General features: G+C 37.7%; 1 protein-coding gene across 1 annotated transcript in view; it reads right to left on the minus strand.

The window, feature by feature from the left end:
* Nucleotides 1-489: 489 nt before the first annotated feature.
* The window catches only part of LOC123876246 (alpha-N-acetylgalactosaminidase), a 71,748-nt gene continuing 52,700 nt past the window's right edge, over nt 490-19,537 (minus strand). Inside the window, exons 4-10 of the mRNA XM_045922440.1 lie at nt 10,012-10,105; nt 5,815-5,990; nt 4,441-4,602; nt 3,533-3,730; nt 2,839-3,003; nt 2,115-2,187; nt 490-1,371 (exon numbers count right to left, since the gene is read on the minus strand). Of these exons, the coding sequence (XP_045778396.1) occupies nt 1,262-1,371; nt 2,115-2,187; nt 2,839-3,003; nt 3,533-3,730; nt 4,441-4,602; nt 5,815-5,990; nt 10,012-10,105 (978 nt within the window). The 3' untranslated portion in view covers nt 490-1,261. The remainder of the gene's footprint in view (nt 1,372-2,114; nt 2,188-2,838; nt 3,004-3,532; nt 3,731-4,440; nt 4,603-5,814; nt 5,991-10,011; nt 10,106-19,537) is intronic.

Consider the following 19,537-nt stretch of genomic DNA (forward strand, 5'->3'; position numbering starts at 1 on the left):
AACCCGGCGTTGCGCTGACAATACAAAGTGCTCGTTAAAAAGCGTTGACGCGTGAACAGGTACTTGGGAATGCATTTGTTATATTTAAACGCTTTTTTAACAGACGTTAAAAAAGCTCTCGTGCGAATGAGGCCTTACAGTCTTTTTTTTAAACTCGTGCGATATTAGAATCAGTGCTACTGAATAGTTGACTTTAAACCAAGAAGTTTTAGGTCCATTTTACTGTGACGTTATTATGTTTTGACGTTTGAATTCTATCAACGTTGGTGAGATGTAAAATCTCCTATATGTATATAACCACAATATTGTTCACGCATTTTTACGTTATGCTCAATGCTACTCGTATTTTCAGTAAGTACAGAAAAATCGCCTATTGCTCTAGTGCCTAGTCCTGAGTGATCTCCTTTATCTAACTAGTGCAGTAAAAGCGAAAGAAACTATTTAACTTAAGATTACATTAGGTAATAGTGGTGAATAAATGAAATAAAATGTATTATATACGTAAAATTATTTATTTTCTCTACAAAAAACTTACATTTACAGACAGTTAAAATGTACAATCCTTAAATCCTAGGTACATAATAATGGCAAAATTTATTCTCCTAATTACTAGGTACTATTCTCCGTTCGATCACACTAATAAGAAATATAAATAAAACGTACGCTAAAGGCAAGTTTATGTAAAACCAGCTACAACCAAAATGGTAACCAACGTAATTTCACTGGACAAATCACAAAATGTAAAATAAGATTTCGTTTAACTTACGTTCAAAAAGGAGTAAAACTGAGATCGACCACAAATAAAATAAACTACACAGAAGGAAAAAGATAAATGAACTTTCGATACCAAGGGTAAATTATGTTTAGCTATTACTTAGTTCAATGTAAGTTTTGCAAGTGCACACACCATACTGTGTTCCATTGCGCAAATGTAAAAACTGTTATTTCTATGAAATTGGTTTTACCACGCATGTTTTTTAAAATAACCGTTCTTTATAAATATAATATCACTCACGATAGTGTAAACGCTAAATCAACCGTTCTTGTCTATCTTTAGCATTCAGTGTGTAACACGATTGAAAAGACAAAAAAAATTAAATTTTAATCTGTGGTCTGTGGTGGAATATTCAGGAGTTTTAAATAAAGAACGACGACTGGCCTTAGAGGTCAGCACCGTGATTTAGAATGTTTAGAGCGACATCTCGTATTGTACTTGTAGATCGTTTCGATTTGTTTTTCCACGCGCGTCCGCTGGAGGGCGTTATTTTTTCTTGGCGAGTCTGAACACGTCGTTTAGCGCGTAGGGCGTCCGGGTCGGTATCGCGTTGTAGGCGAAAGATGGCTGTGCGTCCGCTCGGAGTATTACCACACCTGCAAAACCAAAATTTATAAATGTAACATATTCTCCATACTCAGTATTGTCAGTATGACATTTTATTTCTCACCAATTTCAACAGTATTCGAGAAACAAAATAACGTCAAAGTAAAATAGACCTAAAGATCCTTGATTTATAGTGATTCAGTACCATTATTCGCAACGTTGGAGTGCTGGTTGTAAATATATGTACGAACTTGAGCACTAAAATAAGGCCGTTAAGGGCCATTTAACTTTAACGGTGAAGTGTTTCGACTTTCAAATACTATCAACGTTGGTGAGAAGTAAAATCGAGGGTACATGTAGTCAGTACTGAGTACCTGGCAGGAACTCTCCTGTTGGTTGGACTACTTTTTGGTTTGTTTGGTTTGGTTACTTGACTAGTCACAGATATTTTTCATGATCAGTCATCGCATTAGTTGGGTCAGTGCATGTGGTAAAATTGGCAGCAAAATAATCGAGTTGATAGGAATTCAAAATGAATTCTGAATTCATAAAATTATGATTTCTTAAGTAAAATAAAATACGAACGAAGAAACCCTTGACGATTTAAAAGAGCTTTAAATACCGATTATATTGTAAGTGTTCGGTAATCGGTATACTTTGTAAATCGTCAAGCGTTTCTTCGTTTGTATTTTATTTTACTCCTAAGGAAACCATAATTTTAAGTAGGTACGTAAGAAGTCAAACTTTACTTGTAGGTACTTTCTTTGTTTTGTTAAACAATGTGGTCCTTTACCTGAGGGATTGACTTTGACTTTGATCTTCGTCTGTGGCGACAGGACACCGTAGTCTACATCTTCGTATAAGTCCTGAAAATATGTTTAAAATTGTTATTATATTATTATCATTATAAGTAATAAAGTACGTACTCAACAATATTTTGTTTTAATTATATCATCAACACATGGGAGACAATCACTTCTTCTTCTTCGTCGTAACACTCTTGGCAGAGTGGTCGTGGTCGTCATGAAGCAACGTCTTTGAGGGTAGATGTTATACGCCTCACGAGCATTGGCCACTTCTCCCTGCTGGCTGACAACCAATCAATGGCAGACCATCTCGACAATCGCCTTTTATTATTTTAGGCTATACTGTATAACCAAATCTCCTTCTTTATGGCTCTACCTTAACCACTAGGTACAACTTGGACCTGAAGCAGTGTAGTGGGAAAAAGTTGCCCAATACGGGAAGCGAAAGTCGACGTATCAATCAATCACGTGACTGAATTAGTCCAATCAACTAGTCTATTATGCATTTTCAAAACAATTTCTCTTTTTCTGGGATTTCGAGGGTGGTTTGGACCCCGAAACCCCCCTCCCCCTTGGCTACGGGCATGTACCTACCTGCCTATATTTTGTTTTGCTTTGTATATGTGTTTTCTCTGTATTAATTTTGTGGCGTACAATAAAAGCATATTCATTCATTCATGTAACACACTGTCTCAGTGATGGAATACTGACCTCCACTCTATATCCAGAAGGGTTGTTCAGACCGAGTTCCCGTAAGGTCACCGCCACATCCGAGGGTGTGCCGTCCGTGCGCCTGTTGACGAACGCCACCGCATACGAGTAGTACTGTCCGTGAATCGGAAGGATAGGACGCGACCAGATTTCGATGCCTCGGTGCTGGAAAATAAAGAAACATTTTTAGGGTTCCGTACCTCAAAAGGAAAAAGGAACTCTCATAAGGTCACTTTGTTGTCTGTCTGTCCGTCCGTCTGTCGTGGCTGTCAAGAAAACCTATAGGATACTTCCTGGTGAGCTAGAATCATGAAATTTTGCAGGTAGGTAGGTCTTATAGCACAAGTAAAGAAAAAAACAGACCACCCGTGGATTTGTGGTTATATCACAAAAAAAAATGTGTTCACGAAAAAATTAATTTACTCAATCTATAAATAGCGCAGTTCGTCATTAACTTGCATTGTTCTACATTAAAGTGTTACGTATACCTTGTACGATGGTACGGAACCCTTTGTGTGCGAGTCCGACTCACACTTGACTGGTTTTTTATTAGTAAAGTGGCAAAACTATCAGTGATGATAACCATAAGCTGAACTCCGCGGTCACTCCGCGATACATCCCGCTCCTTTTCCTTTGATAGAGACGAGCTCTTCTTAGGTGGGGGTGGTTGAGACTGCTTACTAGATTTACTTACTTTGTATATCCTCCTGCCCTGAATCCCCAGCGGGTCCTGGTCGACCTCAATGATCTTTCTGTTCTGTAGGATGGCTTTGTACTCGGGGCGAATTGTACGCAGATCCACACTCATCAGTAAAGGCGCCGCCAGGATCGCCCAGATTGCGAACTGCGTCTTACTCTGCTCGTATGATAGACCGAAGTTGCCGATGATTAGCTGAAAGAGAGAGGTTGAATGTTTGAATAGAAATTTCTTTAGCAGTTGCCTGCTTCAATAAAATCAACGTTTTCTGAAGCAGAGTTCAAATGTCCTTACAGAATTCGGCAAATCTAATAAGGTAAAAAAAAGAAAAGTCTATCTTCTTTGCCTCCTATACAATGTTAGAAGTTCCCACAAAGAATCTTAAAAGCATGAATGAAAAGGTAGGTATATTCTGCAAGCACATATTTTATCCTTAAATTGTGTCAGGTCCATTTCACAACTATTCTCTCCCTCTCGAAAACATTGTTCCCTAACACATTCAATTTGGAAACTTACTTTTAAAAGAGCAAAATTAGTAACAGACTCATTACATTCAACATTATGAAAAAATCATTCACTGAAATTGTGGTCTAGAGATTTTTTATACATTTTCATAATATAAACAGGGACTCCCCCGACAAGTGAAGGTTACAGTAACTAGAAAAGGGCTGATAACTTTCAAACGGCTGAACCGATTTTCTTGGATTATAGCTAAGAACACTCTCGATCAAGCCACCTTTCAAACAAAAAAAAAACTAAATTAAAATCGGTTCATTAGTTTAGGAGCTACGATGCCACAGACAGATACACAGATACACACGTCAAACTTATAACACCACTCTTTTTGGGTCAGGGGTTAACAAAATTATTTGACCTTCAAGTAAAGGAGGATGCAAGAATCTCACCATGTCAGGGTCATTCCAGTGGCCAGGTCCAGCGTTGGGCACGATGACGTCCTGGTGGTTTCCGTAGTAGTCTATGATAGACTCGACGGACGCCCACGAGTCTTGAATGTCGTCAAAGTTACGCCACAAGTTGCAGTGCTCGATGATCGATGAGAAGTTTGGCTGGAATTGTAATTCATTTTGATAAGCCTTAGGCCTCATTCGCACGTGAGCTTTTTTAACGTCAGTTAAAAAAGCCTTCAAATAGAACAAATGCATTTCCCAAGTATCCGTTCACACGTCAACGCTTTTTTAACGCGCCCTTTGTATTTTCAGCGCAACGCCGGATTTTAACGCAACACTTTTTTAACGCTCATGCGAATTAGTTCTTACTAGTTAAAGCGTGAAGAACCAGAGGCTTATGAACACCCAATGAAACCCACTCAGGAAAGTGGGAAAGTCATTTGTGGGAATGAGTGTAATATTTTATAATAAAATCTCGTAGTCAATTTTGACTTGCCTTTACAAAAGTTTAAAACAATCTATTAAAAGTATGCTCCTGGAAAAAGCATGTTACGTACTAGATGATGCCCGCAGCTTCGCCTGGTTGGTCAGATCCCCTGCAGCATCAGGATTGAGGAGTTGGAATCCAAATTTTTATGGAACAATGTCGTAAAACTCCTTTATGGATTTAAAAAAAATACGCAAATCGGTTCAGAAATCTCGGAGATATCAGTGTACATAGGTAGAAAAACAGAACTCCTCGATTTTTCAAAGTCGGTTAAAAAAGTAGCTTACGTTACTCCCTGGCCAATCCTCTACTTATCTGTGAAAGTCCCGTCAAAATAGGTTTAGTCATTCCGAAGATAAGCCCGTTCAAACAGACACGACATTTCAATTTTATTTATTAGTAAGTATAAATAATCTTCCATTGTATAATATGCTTTTTTCAATCACCACATTTAGCAAGGTCGAATGTTAATTTACCTGCATTCCAACGTAATATCTATCTAATTTTGGAATTGCCGCTCAGTCAGGTTGCGCTATCGTCCAAATTCATCGGTATCCGTGGTCCAAAAACCACATCCATCAAGACTAAATGTTAGTTTACCTGCATTCCAACGTATATCTGGTAAACCGGCCAGCTGCAAGAGTAGACCGTTTGCCGGCCAGTCAGGTTGCGCTGTCGTCCAAATTCATCGGTACCCGTGGTCCAAAAACCACATCCACCAAGACTAAATGTTAGTTTACCTGCATTCCAGCGTATATCTGGTAAACTGGCCAGCTGCAAGAGTAGACCGTTTGCCGGCCAGTCAGGTTGCGCTGTCGTCCAAATTCATCGGTATCAGTGGTCCAAAAACCACATTCACGAAAGCTAAATATGTATTAGTTTACCTGCATTCCAGCGTATATCTGGTAAACTGGCCAGCTGCAGGAGTAGACCATTTGCCGGCCAGTCAGGTTGAGCTGCCTGCCGAACTCTGGGTATCCGTGGTCCATGTCCACGGGCAGCGCGTAGCACCCGTCCAGTTTGACGTAGTCCACGCCCCATGATGCAAACGTTGCTGCATCTGTAAAAAAGGCCGGTATCTTCTCAATAATCGTAATTTGATGAATAAGGAAAAGTAGCTAACGTCGATTGAACGTTTTTCGATTAAAGAATAGGTACATTTTCTAAAATCCACCCCACTAGATTAGGTATAACATGGGGTTATTTGAATAATATTCCTGAAAGGCGCGAAAAGCATCGGCGGCGGTTCATCTGTTGCTGCAAATGTTCATGGACGGCGGTAATCACTTAACTTCAGGTGACTCACCTGCTCGTTTGTTCGCTATTTTTTATTTTTAAAAAATCTACATAAGCCTAAAGGAGAGAAAGGGGAAAAAATATTAGTATTATATAGGACGTCCGCCTCTTATTCGGCCTCCCGGGGTTCGATCCCGGGCACCCAATTTCGGAATTACGTGCGTTTTAAGAAGTTAAATATCACTCGCTTTAACGATGAAGGAAAACATCATGAGGAAACCTGAATGCCTGAGAGTTCTCCATAATGTTCCATAAAACCCTTCTCTGGGACGAGTCCGTGCTCCGTAGTGAGCTGGCGATTGGTTGATCATGATCATGATAATGATGATTTAGGCTTTCGGTTGAAAATGACGAAACAGGTAAATTTTTCATCATTTTCGGAAATCCTATGGGGAAGGCAAGGAAGAATTTTCCTTTTCCTTTCCCAAGCAGAGATAGAACTATATTAGAGATAGATATAGGTTTTTAAGAACCTAATTCCACGCGGACGAAGTCGCGGACAAAAGTTATATTTGGTGAATAAGCTAAAAGGGCAACAAGCAGATTACTTTAGATTAAGTATCAGTTTATGGGTCGTAATCTAAAGGTTAATACCGTTTTATTGATATTTATTGCAATATCATTGTCAATGTAGACATGAACCTTTATTCTAAGTGATTATGACGTAACAATAATAGTGGTTATAACCGTTATATTAAATTGCACTTCCTGACTACACATGCAACAATTAATTTTATTATTATAGTAGGTAAAATACTCGGTTAACAGGAAACGATTAGATAACACGAGATTAAATGAAATTCTTGATTATTAATGATTCAATAATAATAATTAATTCAATCATCGTTTAAAATAATAGAGCTTGACAGATGAATCAACAGGTAATTTTGGAGATCCTTGGGGCCATTTATAATGAAAATACCTAGGTAGATACTTTCCATAGTGTTGTAGTGTTTACTAATTTTTAGGGTTCCGTACGTCAAAAGGAAAAACGGAACCGTTATCATTATTAAGTATCACTTTTTTGTATATCTGTCTATCTGTCCATCAGTCGTGTCTGTCAAGAAAACCCATAGGGGATCCGGGTATCTTCCGGTTGACCTAGAATCATGTTTGGCCGGTAGGCAGGTCTTACAGCACAAGTAAAGAAAAACCCTAAAAACCGTGAATTTATGGTTACACCATAAAAAAAAAATTAAAATATGTCCATGAACAAATAATAATTAGTATTTTCAATTTTGAAAGTAAGATACCGAATGGGATTATCATCTGAAAGCCTTTACCAGTTGATTCTAAAACAGATTTATTTTTAGTTTTTGAAACAGTGCGAAATATCGGAAAAAATACCCGAGTACTGGACCCTCGTTGCGCGAGTCTGACTCGCACTTGGCTGGTTTTCTTTTGTAGATACTTACATCTTTTTATTCTTTTTTTATATTCGTTGAGGTTACTTAAAATGACTTAATAAAAATAAATATTATGTCGATATACAAACATTTTACTGACACAGCAAATACTTTAAACTTTTAAAGGTTACCAATTGACCTCTTCGGCTAAAAGACGCAGAGACATTTGTAAAAACATCAGTTTTATTTCCTTTTTGCTAAAAACGAATGTCGGTTGCTCAACATTAGGAAGTTTGAATATAAAGGCTTAAACACAAAGAACGCGTGACAGCTATGTCTTCAACGCAATGCGAGAATATGTGTCTAATGCTAGGTATGTATAGGTAGACTGTATAAAGAGCTGTTTGAAAGCGTTCAGATTTCAGTAGGTTTTCTACCTAGAGTATAGAATATGGTTTTAGGAGTTAGTATGAAATACTCCTCGTCAACGTTGATAGTATTCGAGCGTCAAAACACGTTAAAGTCAAATGAAAATGAATTGTAATAAGCTTGTGTTAAAGTCATGCATTTATTTCACAAAGTTTTCGCCTGGCTGTAGATGTATGAACAAACGAGATTCTAAATACGCAGTTATGATTATGGTCTATTTTACTCGTCCTTTGACAATAGTGTTTCAATAGTGAATTATACCAATTAGATATGAAATTTCAAACTGAAACTAGCCCTACAGATTACATAACGTCAAACGTGCATAGACGTGCTGTTGTAGTTGCCGTCACTTCCTTAATTTATCTCTTTTTTTTTTTTTTATTCACTATAGGTAAGCGCTTGACCACAATCACACCTGATGGAAAGTGATGATGTGGTCTAAGATGGGACGCGTTTACCTAGAAGGTGCCTATTCACTCTTGTTTTAAAGATACCCGGATTGTAATTGGTAGGAAACACAGATCGCGGAAGAGTATTCCAAACCTTAGCCATGCGTATGAGGAATGAAGACGCAAAACGTTTCGTGCGTGTAGATGGAATGTCAACGACATAAGGATGGAAACTCGTGGGTTTGAAGCGTATAAGCTCTTGAAAACCTCGTAAATGTTTTCGCGCCGCGATTTGCACGTGGTTAAAGAATGTCTTGACTCTTGACGTGGTATAATGTATAATATATATATATATATATATATATTTTATATTATACCTTAGTACTGCTCAACTTTACAACGTGTTGGTAGACTCGATTATCGTAATACTATAACATCAATATAACGGACATACAGCTCGTCGTTTCAAAGTCATTTATACCGCATAGCGATTTTTATTTTCTTAAGTTGCTGCTTGAGAATAGACAGGGTTATATTTTTGAAATCTATCAATGTTTTCGAGACGGCAAACTCGGATTAAGTCTCCAAGTTTCTTGTATTTTATTATGTCGAATAAGAGCCGACGCACATTCAATACAACAGTTCAATCTGCAGTTTCCGTCGCCCGTTGCTGTTTTCACGCTTGACTGTTCGAGCCTTTATATTAGCAATCAAAACACTTTGCAGTAGCGTATGTAATTAGATTAGGAAACAGTCCGTATTCAACTAACATGCGATTTTTACATAATATCGATCATTAAATGTAATTTTAACTTTTCGTACACGTACTTTTTGTGTGGCGATATCTTTTAAATCTAGGTTGCTGCAATTTTTCGAGTAGGTGAGTCACTTAGTTGTGAGTAGCATACATGTGCATATCTGTACATTTTGCTAACTAGTATTTTAAATCACTTCATTAAAAACTAGATGATCTAAACTTTTCAGTATTTTTAGGGTTCCGTGTCTCCCGGGAAAAAAGGACCCCTTGTAGGATCTCTTTGTTGTCTGTGTGTCTGTCAAGATCCGTTAAGGGAACCAAAACCTATAGGGTAGGTACATCTCGTTGACTTAGAATAATGTTTGGCAGGTAGCAAAGTCTTATAGGACGAGTCAAGAGAAAAATCCGAAAGCCGTGAATTTGTGTTAACGTCATAAAAAAAAGTGTCGTTTTTTGTACGAGAGAACGGAACCCTTCGAGTGCGAGTCTGACTCGCACTGTATCAGTTTTTTTAATTATAGGTACCTAGAGTGTTATTACTTATTATGCATATAAAATGCTTACCACCTCGGCTTTGCAAATTTTTAGGTTTTGGCGTAGGTAAGTCGTTATTATTTTTATCTTATTAAAATATTATTATACAATATATTAAATATCACTTGCTTCAACAGTGAAGGAAAAGCATCGTGAGGAAACGTGCATGCCTGAGATTTCTCCATGTTCTCAAAGGTGCACTCCGCACTGGGCTAGCGTGGCGGACTATGACCTAAACCCTTATCATTCTGAGAGGAGACCCGTGCTCAGTAGTGGGCCAGCGATGTGTTGATCATGATGATGATGAATATTGTTATGTTTCAAAATTACCTCCCGCAAGATGTCCGACGACACCAGGGTAACCCGCGCAGGTGAAGTTGCCATAGTCCTCGTAGATACCGAACTTCAGACCCTTGCTGTGTACCTTAAATATAAAAAAATATAAATCAGTATTTTTTCTCTCACTAGAAAATAATAAAAGGTGGTCATATTAAATTTTACGTAGGAAAGGACGTAATCTAAAGGTGCCCACGCACTCGAACTGAACTGCAGCTGAACTGCGCGTCGCGGCAGCGCCCCGCACGATATTCTCTCCAGCCGCGACGCGCGTACGGTGTAACGGTGTACCGTGTACCGTGTAGCGGAGAGAATATCGTGCGGGGCGTTGCCGCGACGCGCAGTTCAGCTGCAGTTCAGTTCGAGTGCGTGGGCACCTTAAAGCTTGTATAAATAATAAATGATAGCTTATAATATCATTGTTCCACCGATGAGTCATATCTATAATGGTAAAGCTCTAATTATATGTACGTATAAAAACTTCGATCATACCTAGAAAAAGAATAAATCGATATACCTATACATAAATAGGGTTGTTACAACCTGGGTCTAAGAAGAAGACGATCATAGCTTAGTGGTTAATATTCCTATTGGGGAGTCGGAGGTTCGATCTCAAGCACCGAAAGAAGTTATGTTATCTAAATATCCCTTGCTATTAAATACTTATAACCTACTTCAACTGTGACGGAAAACATTGTGAGTAATCCCGCATGAAAGTTCTGCATAATGTTCTCAAACGTGTGTGAATTCTGCTAATCCGCACTTAGGTTGAAATCTATAGAGCGCGCTTTGACTTTGCTTAGACTTAAGTTTCAGTTAAAACGAGACAGATCTATACCAGCGGTATAACGCTGTCTCGTTTTAACAGTGTCTTAAGTCTGAGCAAAGTCAAAGTGCGGTATATAGATCTCAGCCTTAGCCAGCGTGGTGGACAATTGCCAAACCTTCCTCATTCTGAGACCCGTGCTCAGTAGTGAGCCGGCGATAGGTTGATGTCATCATCATATGATGTTATAGTATCAGACAACCCTAGCTCAATTGTCGTTAGTTAATCGATTTCGCGGTTATGAAACGTAAAAAACATTAATAATCGTGATCATTACTAACTTATGTTAATATACAACACAGATGATTATAGGGATACAAGTCATTCACTTCTCTCCAAGGCTACCAAGGTGTTGCAAAAAATAGTAGGCGATATCTTTATACATACATAGGAAGTAAAGGAATAGACGATTCGGTTCTAAAACCTCTAAACTAAAATGATATGTCTGAACACAGAGCATACGGGTCTTGAAAAAGAACTATTAAAGTTGGATAGATTTAGAGATCTATCAATTTTACAGGTGCGAGGAAATTCGAAGCCTTTTGTGTCTGAGAAATGTTGTAGGTACTTAACTCAAACAAAAGAAAATTTTTTAAGAATAATAATAATTAAATTATTTGATAATTATTTGATCCAAAATGTGTCGTATTACCTAGCTTTTACTAAAAGTTCTGTAGCTACAAATTTTGAAACGGATTTCAGCGGAAAAAGCTGGAAAGTTCAATTTTAAAACAAGTATAAATTAAAAATAAAATTTACAACACCCCCGACAAGTGAAGGTTACAGTACCTAACTAGAAAAGAGCTGATAACTTTCAAACGGCTGAACCGATTTTCTTGGATTAAAGCTAAGAACACTCTCGATCAAGCCACCTTTCAAACAAAAAAAAACTAAATTAAAATCACTTCATCAGTTTAGGAGCTACGATACCACAGGCATCACACAGGTAAATAGATACACACGTCAAACTTATAAAACCCCTCTTTTTGGGTCGGGGGTTACATTTGCAATACACAGCCCTTTACCTACAGTAGGTACCTGCAGGTTGCTATGATTTTAATTAGATTAAGATACTTAGCTTTATTTATGTATGCAAATACCTACGTTTAGATAACTAGCAAGACGATTACATAACAAAGACATTTGTACAATAGGTAAGTAACTTGCTACCTACCTACACAAAACCTACCCAATCAATAAAACAATTCATTCTGTCAATCAATACATTGAATCTTCCGAAAAAGTGCTGAAGGTCATGAATGTCATTACATCGGTTACTCAGCACACTAAAATTGGTCACAGAGTCTTAAACTTAATTATTATGGATGACCAAAGGAAAGAGCGAATCTATAATACGATGCAGGATTCATTGTTACGTTGAGATTCGCGTAACAACGTAAAAAATAAACAATAGTCTATTTTACTACACTAGAGACAATGATATAAAAAGTGGGTGAATAAACTTCAGTAGAAGTTTATATACATAGTTAATTTATCCAATTTTAGACAAGTACTGACAATGTGATATTTTAACATTGACGTTTTATTTTTAACCTCCGACCCAAAAAGGAGGGGTGTTATAAGTTTGACGTGTGTATCTGTGTATCTGTCTGTGGCATCGTAGCTCCTAAACTAATGAACCGATTTTAATTTAGTTTTTTTTTGTTTGAAAGGTGGATTGATCGAGAGTGTTCTTAGCTATAACTCAAGAAAATCGGTTCAGCCGTTTGAAAGTTATCAGCTCTTTTCTAGTTACTGTAACCTTCACTTGTCGGGGGTGTTATAAATTTTTAATTTACACTTGTTATATATCCAGGCTAAACATAATACGCGCATTAATTTAACTTTCTAATCACAACCAAGCGATCTCTTCCAGGCAACCAAAATGGTGCAAAGGACATGGTACGTATATTAGAGGTAGGTGGTGGTGACAAAGATGTGCGAATGTACGATATAGACGTAGCTAGTTTTGAAAGACCTTAACAGGGCTCTCTCCGTCACTCGCTTCATACAATCGTAGTTCCAATTTCATTTGAATATTAAGCAACCAAAGTCCATGAAATTTTGCACACATATTCTAGAAACTAATATCTGTGTCTGTGATGTTTTAGATTTTTCTAAAAATATGTAGTTTTAAAATTACAGGGGCTCAAAGATTTGTATGTAAATTTTTAAGACCGCGTAACTTTGAAACTGAATATTTTAACAGAAATCTGGAAAACCACAGACATAGACATTAGTTTCTAGAATATGTCTGCAAAATTTCATGGACTTTGGTTGTTTAATATTCAAATGAAATTGGAACTACGTTTGTATGAAGCGAGTGACGGAGAGAGCCCTGTTAATGTAAACATAACGCAACATACTTTAAACGTGAACACTATTAGCCGAATGCCTCCGCTAGTGGAAACCTGTGTTTAGATCAGAGCGGGCGGGGATGGAGGAAGTCATTAACTATTTCTACAGTGGCAGATCGCTTGGCTGTATGTCGCAACCGTGCGCCGCGTAATTCCCACGCGACTGTTGCGATAGGCTTGCGACTTGCGTTTTAGAATACAGTGAGATGACAAGTGTAAATTAATTTATAACACCCCCGCCAAGTGAAGGTTACAGTAACTAGAAAAGATCTGATAACTTTCAAACGGCTGAACCGATTTTCTTGGATCATAGCTAAGAACACTCTTGATCAAGCCACCTTTCAAACAAAAATCTAAATTAAAATCGGTTCATTAATTTAGGAGCTACGATGCCACAGACTGATACACAGATACACACGTCAAACTTATAACACCCCTCTTTTTGGGTCGGGGGTTAAAAATCAGGGGGTAACATGCCTTAAGTAGTTTTGAAATCACTCCTTGTTATTTAAAGTCACACTTCACCGTGATATTCAATCCATACTTCCATACCTACTTAATATTATAAATGCGAAAGTGTGTCTGTCCGTCCGCTACCTTTTCACGGCCCAACAGTTTAACCGATTCTGACGAAAGGTAAACGGTTAGCTTATATCCCGGGGACGGACATAGGCGTGAGCCCCACATACCCGCTTTTGAGCAGCATGCGTAATTGCATTTTTACCAGCGGAAAAAAAGGGGACGGACATAGGCAACTTTTTATCCCGGAAAATCAAATAGTTCCCACGGGATCTTTAAAACCCCTTAATCCACGCGGACGAAGTCACGGGCATCCTCTAGTCACACTAATATTATATGTGTGACTATGTTAATGTGTGTTTGTGTTTGTGTGTGTATGTTTGTTACTCCACGCAAAAACTACTGGACGGATTTGGCTGAAATTTGGAATGGAGATATATAATATCCTGGATTAGCACATAGGCTACTTTTTATCCTGGAAAATCAAACAGTTCCCACGGGATTTTTAAAAACCTAAATCCAAGCGGACGAAGTCGCGGGCATCCTGTTGTTGCTTATAAAGCAGATACCTAAAGAAGTGCATAGCGGGAATTGAACCCCGGAACCCTCGAATAAGAGGTCGATGTCTTAACCACTAGGATATCAGCGCAACCAAAGAGTGTACCTACTCTTTGATTGCCCCTCCTTATTAGGATCCTTCAAAACTTTACAATGTTTGAAGAGTGAAGACACTCTTTGGTTAAGTATTCCTAATAACTTCTCTAACTGTTAAGCTATTCACACATTACATCACGGATGTCAAGACTCCAAATATGTCATACATTTTCTCATTCATATTCCACACAGCATAATTATCATATAACACATCATAATATAGTTACAAGTTGAAACATTTTAGTATTCAGAGTGAGCGAGTAGTTCCCACGCCCGGTCCTTTGCGAAGGTCGAGAGATATCAACCAAAGATAAATTCCATGATAAAATAAAGGTGTACTGTTCATATTGTTTTTTCATTGTTCAACTTTTCGCATAGCAAGGGCCTGTTTCGACACCATTGTGATATAAGGAATGTGGCAATGCATAGACCGAAAAGAAAAGACTACATATTCACTGTGACAGGCGCGAGAACCACTTTTTATTATGTACCTACTTAGGTATTATTTGTGTTCGTCTATTATGTATTTATGGTGCTATTAGAGAACAGAATACATAATAGTAGGTAGGTATACCTTCCAGTTAGAGAGGTTAACAAATACAGTGGACCCCCGGTAATCCGGCCCCTGACTAATCCGGCACCGCCTGTAATCCGACAATCCGACATACTATTATTATTGAATTTACTAAAGACATACAAAGTGAAGTATGATTTGTACTTCACAGTATCTATGAAAGAATATAGAATCCTATTATTGGATCTGCAATTTGTCGGATTACAAGGTACTCTTTTGTAAAAAAATCCGGACTATAGGGGATCTTAGGCAGTACTCTATAATCCGACAAATTCGATAGTTCGATAATGTCCTGCAAAACGTTTGTCGGATAACCGGGGGTCCACTGTAGTGAATTTTGTTGCGTTGCATTATAACAAGATTCGCAGTCACTCCTTGGTTTCTCATTCTCGTCATCTTCACTGCCTACCCAAAAAGAGGGGTGTTATAAGTTTGACGTGTGTATCTGTGTATGTCTGTGGCATCGTAGCTCCTAAACTAATGAACCGATTTTAATTTAGTTTTTTTTTTGAGCATTCTTAGCTATAATCCAAGAAAATCGGTTCAGCCGTTTGAAGGTTAGGTATCAGCTCTTTTCTAGTTAATGTAACGTTCACTTGTCGGGGGTGTTATAAATTTTTAATTTACACTTGTAACATTAAAATATCAATTTTGTGCGTAACCAGATAAGATTAGGAGTATGGTAATTCTAAAACAATTTAACTTTAGACATAGTTTATTTATTCACTAGTTGAAATAACTTTATATTGCAGACATAAAAGTAGTTTTTTCTCAAAAATACTTTTCCCAAACTACTGTTCAACCCTGTTCGCGCGCTTTCGGTGAAAATCATCGTGCCTCTCACCCAAAACATTCGACTCTACGCGGATGGTGGAGGGAAGGGTCGGCCGGCGTATCTTTATAGATACTGGGGATCTCTTTATCACACAATGTTAGGCGAAATAGCAAACAGATTACCCACATGCGCCGGCAATTCCGGTCGAGCGTACAGCGTCCCCATAACAGGGCTCTCTCCGTCACTTACTTCATACAATTATCGTAGTCCCAATTTCATTAACCGACTTCCAAAAAAGGAGGAGGTTCTCAATTCGTTGGGATCTTTTTTTTTTTTTTTTTATGTATGTTCCCCGATTACTCAAAGACCCCTGGACCGATTTGGAAAATTTTTTTTTTGTTTGAAAGGGTATACTGTGCAGGTGGTCCCATATAAATTTGGTGAAGATCTGATGAATATCTTCGGAGATGGAGAACAGAACTCCTCAATGGATAAGAGCAAATTGCTCGCGATCACTGTAATAGCTTAGTAAACAGTAGGGTTTTAACTGGGCATAGCATATTATAGTACAGTGGGGCCACTAAAAATTGTGAAATAAAAAATTTTCAAAAGAAAAATAAAACCGACTTCAAAAACCAAAAACACTAAAAAGTAGAAAATAATTTTTGTTTAGCTACACATGTAATGTACCTAGGTATGAAGTCGGGCGAGCTTCACTCTTGGATTTCTAATTTTGTTTTATGCTCGCTCGACTTCATACCTAGGTACATTACATGTGTAGCTAAACAAAAATTATTTTCTACTTTTTAGTGTTTTTGGTTTTTGAAGTCGGTTTTATTTTTCTTTTGAAATTTTTTTGAATATTAAGCAAGCCAAGTCCATGAAATTTTGCAGACATATTCTAAAAACTAATATCTGTGCCTGTGGTGTTTTAGATTTTTCTAAAAATATGTAGTTTTAAAATTACAGGGGCTCAAAGATTTGTAAGTAAATTTTTAAGACCGCGTAACTTTGAAACCGAATATTTTAACGGAAATCTGGAAAATCACAGGCATAGATATTAGTTTCCGGAACGTTTCTACAAAATTCCATTGAGTATGATTGGTTAGTATTCCTATGAGAGACGAACTACGTTTGTATGGAGCGAGTGACAGAGAGACCCCTCTTAAGTTATGTGATCGAATTTCTGTCTTATTAGAACTTGGTGGACATACTGAGCGTGTCTTGATATATTCGTTACTCGTGTTCGTAGATAGTGGTGGCGTTTTAATTGAATCACCTTATTATTATAATATGCGAATAAATCACGAGTTACTTAGATCGTCGCACGATTAATCAATTATTTATTATTTATCTCTATCATGCCTAGGTATGCAAAAATAGTGCAAATCTATAGGCGGTGATCCGTCGCAATAGATTTTTAACCCCCGACCCAAAAAGAGGAGTGTTATAAGTTTGACGTGTGTATCTGTGTATCTGTCTGTGGCATCGTAGCTCCTAAACTATTGAACCGATTTTAATTTAGTTTTTTTGTTGTTTGAAAGGTGGCTTGATCGAGAGTGTTCTTAGCAAGAATCCAAGAAAATCGGTTCAGCCGTTTAAAAGTTATCAGCTCTTTTCTAGTTACTGTAACCTTCACTTGTCGGGGGTGTTATAAATTTTTAATTTACACTTGTTTATTTACAAGATCAAGCCCGCAACTTTTTCCACGTAGGTTTGGCCTTTTTTTAATCCTTTTAAAAAAAAATTGCATTACAAGTTTTTTATTTTATTATTCAGATTATAGTATGCCCTTGACTGCAATCTCACCTGGTGATAAGTGATGATGCAGTCTAAGGTGGAAGCGCGCTAACCTGCAATGGCAGTTTTCATTAAGCCCATACTCCTTTGGTTTCTATACGGCATCGTACCGGATCGCAAAAAACGCTTGGCGGCACGGCTTTGCCGGTAGGGTGGTAACTAGCCACGACAGAAGCCTCCCATCAGACCAGACCAGAGAAATTATTAAATTCAAAATCCCTGCCGGGAATCGAACTCGGGACCTCCAACTACTTATTAAGACCACAGCGCCAAGGAGATTGTCAAAGGCAGCTACTTACAATACTAACCATTGACTGCGATCTCACGTGGTGATAAGTGGTGACCCATTATATCGGAATACTCTACGCTATAAAATTATTATTATTCGTATCTCTATCACGCGACAGAAGTCGTGGACCAAATCTAGTTATTAATATTTTGTGGTTTAACCTTGGCTGAGCTTTTATGATAAACACTTTGTGGTCAGAAAATTGGTCTATTTATACTTACCTACAGATTTTGCAAATTGTTAAAAGTGTACCAGCAAAGATTTGCGGTTACCTAGAGTGATATCAAAGACACAATGGTAACTAGGTACAGTCGGCAACAAAACTAGGTTTGCACCCGCCAGTACTTACAAACTTAGCTTTGTTGCTGACTGTACGACGTAGGTACTGTATTATATAAGACTAGCTGATACCCGCGACTTCGTTCGCGTGGATGTAGGTTTTTTAAAATTCCCGTGGGAACTCTTTGATTTTCCGGGATAAAAAGTAGCCTATGTGCTAATCCAGGGTATAATCTATTGCCATTCTAAATTTCAGCCCAATTCGTCCAGTAGTTTTTGCGTGAAGGAGTAACAAACATACACACACACACACACACACACACACACACACACACACACAAACCAACTTTCTCCTTTGTAATATTAGTGTGATTTAGGCATCTAGAGAGACCTATCTACCTAGCAGTTGCTAGTAATAGTACCTAGGCCATTACGATATTTGCTTGGTATAAACTTTAATCTAAAACTAGATGATGTCTTCGTCCGCCGTTGATTTATATCTAGGTTTTCAAAAATCCTGTGGAAACCGGGTCCTCTTTAATTTTTCGGGATAAAAAGTAGCCTTAAATTAGCCTTTTCAACATGAGAGCAAGCCGTCAAAATCGATTAAACGGATGAGCAGTGAAAAGATGACAGACAGACCGAAAGGCGGACAAGTACTTAGTCTTTAACTCTTGACCCATAAATGAATGAATGTACTTTTATTTTACACCACAAACTTAATACAGAAAAAACACAAAGCAAAACAAAAATATAGGCAGTACAATTTGGCGCCCTTATCGCTACCTAGATCTCTTCCCATCTTAAGCGTCTATAAGATATTTAGATTCTGTTTCTAAGATTTAATCGAAATAATATCACCCATCTAGTTACTGAAGTGTGTAGACGTTGCTTAATTAAACTTAGGTATTGTTGCAATATCCTACCTACGCGCTTATAATATCTAACTACTCAATACCCGCTTTCGATTTTATTCCAATTTTGGCATGGATTCAATTTTATAAACAAGCATACAAAATCGTACACGTTGCACTTGACCCAGTTGACGATCATTGGGTGGTTCAATGCCGGTAGGGTTGTCAAATCGCGAATAATCCATACTAATATTACGAAGTTTCGTGAGTTTGTATGTAAGGGATAATCTCCAGAACCAATGATTCGATTTTGAAAATTCTTTCACTGAATAGCTGATTCATTTCCGTATTGCTATAGGCTTTAAAGTATGTCATGCGGATGAAGTCGCAGGCAAAAGCTATTTAATACAAAGAGCTTAATTAACATCTCTGAAAAATAAAGCTGTGTATTTTGTATGGTGTATTTTATGTGAATATTTTTATAATTAGAATGCAAACTCTTACTAACAAAAATACTAGGTGATGCCCGCAATTTCGTTCACGTGAATTTGGGTTTTTAAAATTTCCGTGGAAACTCCTTGATTTTCGAGATA

The sequence above is a fragment of the Maniola jurtina genome, chromosome 21 (genome assembly GCF_905333055.1).
Source record: "Maniola jurtina chromosome 21, ilManJurt1.1, whole genome shotgun sequence".
In the NCBI taxonomy this organism is placed as follows: Eukaryota; Metazoa; Arthropoda; class Insecta; order Lepidoptera; family Nymphalidae; genus Maniola; species Maniola jurtina.